The sequence below is a fragment of the Perissodus microlepis genome, chromosome 20 (assembly GCF_051167445.1).
Source record: "Perissodus microlepis isolate ML-2025 ecotype Zambia chromosome 20, ASM5116744v1, whole genome shotgun sequence".
Classification (NCBI taxonomy): domain Eukaryota; kingdom Metazoa; phylum Chordata; class Actinopteri; order Cichliformes; family Cichlidae; genus Perissodus; species Perissodus microlepis.
The window spans coordinates 3,826,343-3,835,553 of record NC_140480.1 but is presented as its reverse complement, the minus strand read 5'-3'; the positions used below and the strand labels follow the sequence as shown (position 1 = coordinate 3,835,553).

General features: G+C 41.0%; 1 protein-coding gene across 1 annotated transcript; it reads right to left on the bottom strand.

The window, feature by feature from the left end:
- Positions 1–611: 611 nt before the first annotated feature.
- adora1b (adenosine A1 receptor b) lies at positions 612–8,559 on the bottom strand. The gene is made up of 2 exons (XM_084917694.1): positions 7,372–8,559; positions 612–5,770 (listed from the first exon to the last, which is right to left on the bottom strand). Exons 1-2 carry the CDS (start codon positions 7,710–7,712, stop codon positions 4,993–4,995), a joined length of 1,119 nt encoding a protein of 372 aa, XP_084773820.1. The 5' UTR covers positions 7,713–8,559; the 3' UTR covers positions 612–4,992.
- Positions 8,560–9,211: the final 652 nt, after the last annotated feature.

Sequence of the window (9,211 nt, the reverse complement as noted above, 5' to 3'; positions counted from 1 at the left end):
TGTTAGATTAAAAACTGCTTAGGCATAGATGTAAACACTGTATGATTGTGTGTGTGACTGAGTGAATGAGAATTGTAGAAAAAAGCCCTTGAGTGATGGCTCAAGATTTTTGCACAGTACTGTGCGTGTATATATGTTTTGCCAGAAAAGTCAAAGCACACTTGTTATTATGGTACTCTGTACTCTATTAATTTGAGTAGTCTGTACTCTATTAATTCATGTATTATTTAAATAGATCATTACTATAATAAGCAGAACTGTCTTTGGAAATGTGAACCAATCAATACAACAACTGTGAAACTGTATTATAACACTTGTGGTTTCATAAAGTCAATGATAGCTATGCTCTAACTATCAGTTTTTCTTATGAATGATGAACCGTGTGAAGACAAGTCTCTCTCTTCTTTCTCAGGCCTTGTGGTTCACACTAACATCAGCCCAAGGACAGTATGTCACTGCAGGGAAAGGTCACTGCTCTAATAGAAATACACAGCTCCAGTATTCCTTTCCTCCTGCAATCTCCGGCATTCTTATCTGAAGTCTCCTTTCACTTAATATTTAATCTTTTCATTGGAGCCAATAGGATAAGAAGAGGGCCACAGAGCAAACTATTATGAATCATTATATTGAACAGTTTATTGATTTATAAAAGCTTTCTGTTTAACATCATGTCATATAAAATTGCGCACACAACATCCACTGTAGGGATTATACACATGTCATATCAGAAAGAAGCGAGTGAAGTTACTCTGTTGACAGCTTTCAAGAATAAACCCTTGCAGACACAGCACAGTGTTAGTAGTCCTTATTTGCGCTGCCTGGTCTTTTTCAGAACTTCACAAGTCTTTTAATATCAAAGAAACTCACAGACTGAGAAGAAAGAAGAGAGAAGAAATGCTGTGTGAATGGTGACAAGTGTCAACTGTTATCTTAAAGCCACTCACGGCATTATTCTGAAAAATTAATGAGAACTCTGACAGCGCTGATAAGCCGCAGCAAGGTACCCATAAGAAGCTGAGATATCCACCGATTCGAGTGCTGATTGTTGTGGAAAAAATTACATGTCAGAGGATGACAAATGATCCAGAGGACTGAACAGACAGAAAAGAACTTGTTTATGATCTTTTAATAGTACAAGTGCATCCTTAGTTAACATGACTTTATATAAGGAAGAAACATAGGTGTAAGACCTATTAGTCCAGTTCTTTTAAAAATGCATTTACTGGTGCTTTCGGCCACTTGAGAGTAGCAGAAATAAAATGTAAACACAAAACTGAAAACAGACACTTATTAACACATCCAAAGATCAATTTCACCATATAATTGAATGTTCCTGAACACCTGATGCAATATTGCCTGTCCTTAGCTCTGGTATGGTCTTCAGTGACTCCTGAGGAATTATTTTTAGACTACCAGCCCTGAAATAATGCTGTGTTTTTGAAAGACGTGAGACTGAACCTAACCAGGAAGGTTGGCTTCCGGAAAACTGAAACAAAAAGCAAAAGACTCAAAAATGACCTGCCAGTGTACCATTTTCACATATCGCTCAGCAGATACAGTACTGTGTTTGACCCACTGCTGTACTCTGATTTGTGTAACTGATTAAATGAGTGGCCTGGGATTCAGCATATTTCTCAATTACAATCACTCTGTGAAACAACCCTTTATTTGAGTAAAAGAACTACATTCACGTAAAAAAAAACAGAGTTGACCAAAGTTTACAACCAAAATGTTTTTGACATCATACACATCCAGTTGAAACCAAAGCACACTGAGAATGATCGAATCAAAGGTTGATACATTGTCTCTCTGGTTTAAAGTCGCTGCTGCTTGTTTCTGTATTACTTCACAACTAAAAAACTGAGCAAAAATACATAAGCAATGTATGGAAAACTAAGTACACCCAGCTTATTAAATCACCTAGAGCAGTAAGTTCAAGTGCTACATCTTCTGTTGAATTCATCAGTCTCTCACATTATTGTGAGGCGTGACTGCAGCATTTCAATCAGACTGAGGTCTGACGTCTCTTTTCTTTTTCAACCATTCTGATGGAGATCTTCTGGTTTACTTGCATGCTTATTCTGCATAATGGCCCAATTTTCAGACTAACTTTAGCGTTCAGCCTCACATTTGGCTCTAGAATACTTTGACTTACAGAGAAGTTCCTTGTTTTTTTTTTTACTTCAAGGTGCCCGGGTCCTCTGGCTACAAAACATGCTGTTATGCACTGCTAATATGCTGTGGTCAGTTTTCACCAAACATGGTGCTGTGCATTATGGAGAAACATCTCCATACAGACCTCATCTGTGTCCTATACACTGTTACAGAGCTTTAACATCTTACATGCCTGCAGATTCTGAGGTGTAGCTCCTGGTTTTGGGGGGTTTCTGTTTCTTTTTTAAATTTTATTTATTTATTTATTTATTTGTGTGTGTGTATGTGGGGTGGGGGGGTGGGGGATCTTTTGAATCTTTTCCTCATGTGAATAATCTTTGTTGGTGCAAACTGATGACAAACCTTTCCCATATTGATGGGCCTCAACAATTGCTTCTCTGAGATTATTGCCTTTCCTCCTTGGCATTGTGTCACACCTGAATGCCCCAGATCTGCACACTGCCAAACCTTCTGCTTTCATAGAGGTACTCACACATGGTGATGATCACTTCCTCAAGTGCATTTTATTAGCAGCACTTACTGCCTCCAGTGGAATTTAGAGTCTAAGGAGCAGCTATGGGTGTGCTTAATTATATTTCATTTTTGAGGCACTGCTTCTGCATTTTTGCTTTATTTTTCTTAAATAAATAAGAAGAGGGTGCAATATGTTTGGGTTGTTGCTCACCTCAGGTTGTATTTTCTTAGGATTAGATGATAATTTATTATGTCCTGTTATGTAAAACCCTATAAATGTACTTTCTTTTTTACCATGACTGAATTTTGATGTTTTTACTGATGTGCACTGCATGGATGTTCTATGACTGATGATGGCATTCTTTATGATTGTTTCCTCTTTAATTTATTTATAAAAAACAAAACATAACCACATTCAATTTAAGTTTTTAAAAAATCATAACTACTGCTGAAAATGCTTTTTACTTTATAACCGTATATCATAGAGCACATAGACACTGTGCTCAGTAGTAACATTCGGACTAGGAATTATACATTTTATAAAAAAACATAAAATCATAAGACAAATATGTATATTTCACTATTCAGTGCTAATCAGAGCTGTAAACCCAGGTTGTAAATTGCATTAACTAAAAAAAAGACACATCTTTAAACATTTATTCATCCACTTTCCCCTTAAATGTATGTATTTACAGCCCACCCAGCCTCTACTTTGTAGGCATTTCACATGAGTAGAGTGCTTTACTGTTTCTGTTGACCCTGTCTTTTCAGTCAATCAAACAGCTTCACTGTCTGCTCCTGCCTGTCAGATGTTTAAGACAGTGATAGAAATGCCTTAACCTTACAGAAGAGATTGTCACCAGTTTAGGAGAATGTCAGTGTCTTATCCCACCTCTTAGTCTTTTCCAGAGACAAAAGAAAGTTAGTTTACATTCTCACACAGTCTTTAAGTCAGTGGCATTTACCATACTTACATTACTAAGCTACTCATGACCCAGTTTGGGCTAATGCGAAAAAAGTTCATCTTACAGAGTAGTACATACTCACCATCTTCAGGTTGTCATTTCTGGGTCAGTTAAAAGTGGAGCCCACACCAGTTCAGATAATGAATAAGGCCATGGCTGCTACTCTGGTGTTGAGATGTGATAATGTTGTTATTAATGTAAAAAGGGAAATCCCACTCTTTCTACCAGATAAAAGAGGCTGGTAGGAAGAGATCCACTCAAGGAGGAGCTTTAAGTGCATCTTGGGTTTTTCCCAGGTGACTTGCTGTCTTCCTTCTTCAAGTCGCTTGCATGCAACACCTAAAAGCGCTTGTTGGTCCATCTGCTACTTTTTTATCCCTCTTCGTCGCTCCTTCTGCTATAGATTGATACTGCTGAATGACTGGGGAGGGGGGGGGGGGTTGAGCTCCTGCATAAAGGAGTTAAGGCAGCGGTCCCCAACCTTTTTTGCGCCACGGACCGGTTTATGCCCGACAATATTTTCACGGACCGGCCTTTAAGGTGTCGCGGATAAATACAACAAAATAAAACTAGTACCGGTACCGAAAAAAAGAAAATTTATTCATAACACACGAGAAAAGACCAAGGAAAACCGAGTTAATGATAAAAACAATAACAAAATAACGCTGAAAACCGATAAAACCCTGAAAACTATACATTTCACACCTGAGCCTCAACTCTCGCGGCCCGGTACCAAACGACTCACGGACCGGTACCGGTCCGAGGCCCGGGGGTTGGGGACCGCTGAGTTAAGGGGTTACAAATAACCTTTCCACGATAACACACTACACATTGTTGCCCAGTGAAGACCCTGAAGAAGATATGCTCATTCACAGCTGTGCTGCTTTTAGTCCCATATTTACATTATTACATTCATATATTTTTAGCCACTGTCACTTTAAACTTACACACAGTTATGGAGTAGTAAGAGTTGCCGCCTCCATTGAATATATAAACGTTTAAGAAAGTTGTAATATCTGATTATCTCATACTGACCAACCACAATAACTTATATTGCACATCTTGTAATGTTTCCACCAACTGTTCCACCAAATTGAATAAAACAGTTAAAGCTCAGTGTTCTCAGTTTGTTACTAAGATAAACCAACAGTCACTGTCAGAAAAAGACTTCCATTATTTCAAGATTATATGCAACCTTTTTTTTCCCTCTCTCTGACCAAACTTTCAGCATATACACTCCTCCTGAGTGAAGACAATTGCTCATCCAGTGATTTAACTGGCTCCCTTCCGCTAAGCATTGTAGCCCTGTGTAACAATGCATGTTACACATTAGACAAGGAGAGAGCATATGCTTTGCCCATTGATCATTACTTCTCCAGGCATCAGCTCTATCCTTTGCTTAGGCTGCATTCTGCCCCAGTAAGGATGATTGTCCTTTATGTTTTTGAGGTGATTCGGCCTTCTGGTTTTGCTCAGACAGAGGCTGAGGTTTAGGGATTTCTGTCTGTGGAGAAAGAGGCGGTGTTGCCTGCTGTAGGTCTAACGTTGGCATCTCTTTCCTGTCACTGGCCTGGGTCTCCAGAGCCGATGTGTCCTTGCAGCAGAAGTACTGCTGCCAGATTTTCCGGAAGGCTGAGCGGAACTTCTTAATGCGGAAAGCGTAGACAATTGGGTTGACCGCAGAGTTGCCGTGGGTGAGCAGGATGGCAATGTAGAGGACGACTTTGGGCTTGTTACGCTCAGGACAAAAGAGTGTGATGCAGTTGATGATGTGGAGGGGGAGCCAACTCACAGCAAAGAGAAAGAGGACAAGAGCAAGGGATTTAGCAAGATTCAGCTCTTTGTCATAGTACCTGTTGGGGTCTGCGTGACTGGTGTTCAGTTTCTTATTGTTAAGCTGCTTGTGGATCATGTAGAAGATTTCTGCGTAGATGAACAGCATGAGCAGCAGAGGTGGGAGCACCCAGCCGAAAAAGTTAAAATAGACCATGTAGTCCATGCTGATGACATTTTCAAACTTGCACGTGGTAATGAGGTCGGAGCTGATGGAGCCGTTCTCCTGGCAGCGCTTCAGGTTGTTCCAGCCTAACATGGGTGTGAGTCCCACAATAAACGCTACCGTCCAACATATCACGACTGCCAGTGCCGCTCGGCGAGGGGTCACCACCCGCTTATACCTACAGGAGTAAACAGCAGAGCGACACGTCAGCACTTTCCCACATAGCATTGTCAGGGCATGCATGCTTTCATTCTTTGTACTTCATTTTTCATATTGTCAGTGTCCTTGGGCTGACAGAAGATGTGATTCACATCTTCACAGCCACAACCCCCAAGACACTTTGTGAAAAGGTCCTTGCAGCACATATTACCTTTTAAAATATGTTTCTGAAATTCTTATCTTTGATACTTGACCTTTGCAAGACTGTTACTTTTTAATGAATTTCTTAAAACCAGAAATTGGGGGTTTTTTTAAAGAAAAGAAAGAAAGAAAGCTGCTATTACATAGTGGATATTAAAGGTGTTGCAGGCTAGGCTTTCTCGTTATTTAAGAAGCTTTATGAAGAAGTAGCCAGAGTCAGAGGGAGGTTAAAAAAAAGACAGAGGCTTAAAGATCTTATCACTGCTGTCTTGTCTTGTAAGTAAAAAATTTCAGGGACCACAACCTGATACTTGCCCCGAGGCAGGGATGAAAGTAGTTATCTGATACAGCTCATCATGATAAGCCAGTGATTAGTCATTTTCAGATTACTAATGGTTAATGTTTATGGTAGGATGTTTTGGCTGTAAAGAAAACACCCATATTACCACAGGCTGACCTTTGCTAAAGGGTAGCGTGAGGCAAAACAAGATTCTTCAATTTAGCCCAAATGTAGCAGGTGCCATGTGTAGGATGAGTATTGATTAGGGACCCAGACCTTAAGTGAGGTCTGTGTCAGAAGTGCAGAAAAAATAAATAAATAAAATAATCGAAAAACTGAGCCTGAAAGAGATCGGAAAAGATCAGGTTCTGATCTAAAAACAGGGAGCGTGGTAGAGCATGCAGCATATTATGAAAATGTTACAATGCTGTATTTGCATATTGTTAAATATAGTCTCTGCAATGTGTGTTGGAAACAAGTGACAATTCCTGAGAAAATTTCTACTTGCATAACCCGAGCAAGGACGCCCAGATGCTGCTGTGACAGACAAACTTTACATGGAAAAGTCAAAAGTTAAAACTGATGACAGAATATTACTGTAAGCCTGGAAGACTTAATGGGATTTAACAGGGGACAAGAGTCTGAGGCTTTCATAGGCAATATTCTCAAATAATTAATTTCTCTTTCCTTCTCGGCTTGTCCTTTTAGCTTTTCAACACCACTGCTTGTGCTTTTACTTTACCCCAGCATGACATGATGTGTACACCACATACAAAGCGGGAGAAGCAAAGCTGACCACTTCTGTGTCGCTGTGCACCTCTTCAGCATATTAGAGATCCTGATGACAGAAAGACTAATTAAAGTAGTTAGTAGATTGGCCTTGCTCTGTTAAGCTGTCATGGGGAGGCGGATATATATGCATATAAAGAAACTGGCAGCTTCCTGTATAGTGAAACGAGACCCATGCAGAAATCAGTGAAACAGCACTGGAACTGTGCTGACTTCTGCTATCATTTCTGGTGAGTACCTCCAACAAATCTATGCTATTTTCATTCGCATCACTTCCCCACATTACATAAATAACGCATGACTCAATCCCGTCCTTAATTTTATCCTTTAGGTTGCAAAAAGGTCGTTACCTGGTCGGGATTTTGACCCTGAGATAGCGGTCAATTGCAATAGCCAAGAGGGCCAGGATCGAACTTTGCGTCAGGACCAGCACCGTGCACGCCACAAGCAGGCAGCTGTAAAAGTGAGTTTGGAGTCCGATGTTGATAGTAATGGCCAAAGGGATGACGAGTGCTCCCACTGCAATATCCGCCAGAGCCAGGGAGACAATAAAACAAAACGTGGTATCTCGCAACGATTTATTAATCTTCACCGCCCAGACCACCATCACATTCCCAATTACAGACGCCACAGCAATTACCACCTCCATTCCTATGTAGACTGAGTCCACTGAGAAGAGTGCCCCGGCCATCCTTGCAGATAATTTTGTCCTTAATAAGAGTGAGCTGCAAAATAAAAACAAAAAAAGCCAACAGAACAATCCTTGACTTTTTCTTCCTGTCAGTACAGAATTTTCCAAATGCGTCCCGCTGTGTCACGGGACTCTCACCCTCCTGGTTAGCAGACGAGATTTAAGTTGAGAGAAAATCTAGTTATTATGACGATGATACGCAGGTTAAGAGCCACAGTGTCTTAGAATGGGGTGTTTTCCTTTGGAGCAGGTGATTACGGTCCAGAGGCGGCTGTGCGTCGCTGCTGTTCTGCGTCCTGCGCCTTCACTTGGCGGAATACACCTGCTTCTTCTGAGAGGAGCATTCTTGCCATGCTTTGCGATTTATCCGGGAGGGCGCCTCGTGTTCATCACCCAGCTTTTGTCACTTTAATCTAGCAGTTTAAAAAAAACACAACACACATCCAATGAGAAACTACCTGCTACAGAAAGGCTCGCACGGCTGCAGCTCCGACGCGGCGTAATTTCCGTTCACCTCTGCCTTTCTTTCTCTCTCGCTTGTGACGCTTTCAGTGAAAACAGAAATGCTCTTACTGAAAATAGCCGTGCGGGTTTTCTCGCCTTTCATGTGGCATTGAGAGTTGCTTTCTTGGTTTTATTAGTCTTTTCCCCCTCGGTTCGTGCGACTGCTTCGTTTTCCACGGAGAAATGAAATGGTGCTAGCCTTCTGCAGGACCGTCCGAAAGAAGTAGAGCGAAGGGTGATGTGAACTCTCTGTAACGCCATGCATGCATTTCTCCCACGCCCTTTGGAAAACTAATAGACCTTGGTCACTCGCCCATTGTTCTGATAAGACGTGAAGGAGTGAAACTGCCATGTAACAAAGGCCGTTGGAACTGCAGTATTACTGGAGGGAGACACACAGTAGTAAGCCACTTATTTGGTTTTACTCCTCATAGCCACTTACTAAAAACACATCAGATAGAAATGTATCTGTAATAAAAAGAAATATTCAGGTCATTCTAAATATATCTTTATGCCGTAGACTTCAAAGGCCTGCACTCTCAGCTTGAAGCAAGCCCATCTGAAAAACTAATGGGATTTAAAATTGGAAACCTTGTGACTGATTTAGATCTATTGATCATCCTTTTAAAAAACCCTTTGCAGCTTTGTAAGAGGTTTGTACTACTCTCCGGGATCCACACTGAGAGACAGAGATGACAGGGGGACCAACAGTCAGCAGGATTTCACTGGAGACAATTCCAATCTGTGAGAAGCAGCATGGTGAAAACTGTCAGCATGATGTACAGAGATCAGCCAATAAGCAAGGAAGGAAGCAGCCATATGGCCCAGTTGCAGCGATTGGCTTGCGACTCACTAGGGACATTTTAATGAGCATATGTGTGGTGGCAATGTTGAGGAAATCAATCATTATAGAGCAAATGGCATGAACTAATTCGCTTGGGTGGAAATGGCTGACATTCAAGATTCTGAATGTTTACACTTTGAAATAAGTCTCG

What these genes read in the sequence shown, in the direction of transcription:
- adora1b (XM_084917694.1), bottom strand. Translation starts at nt 7,712, where the DNA reads ATGGCCGGGGCACTCTTCTCAGTGGACTCAGTCTACATAGGAATGGAG. An exon ending in AGGGTCAAAATCCCGACCAG is followed by an intron (nt 5,771 to 7,371) that starts GTAACGACCTTT and finishes TTACTCCTGTAG; the next exon opens with GTATAAGCGGGTGGTGACCC.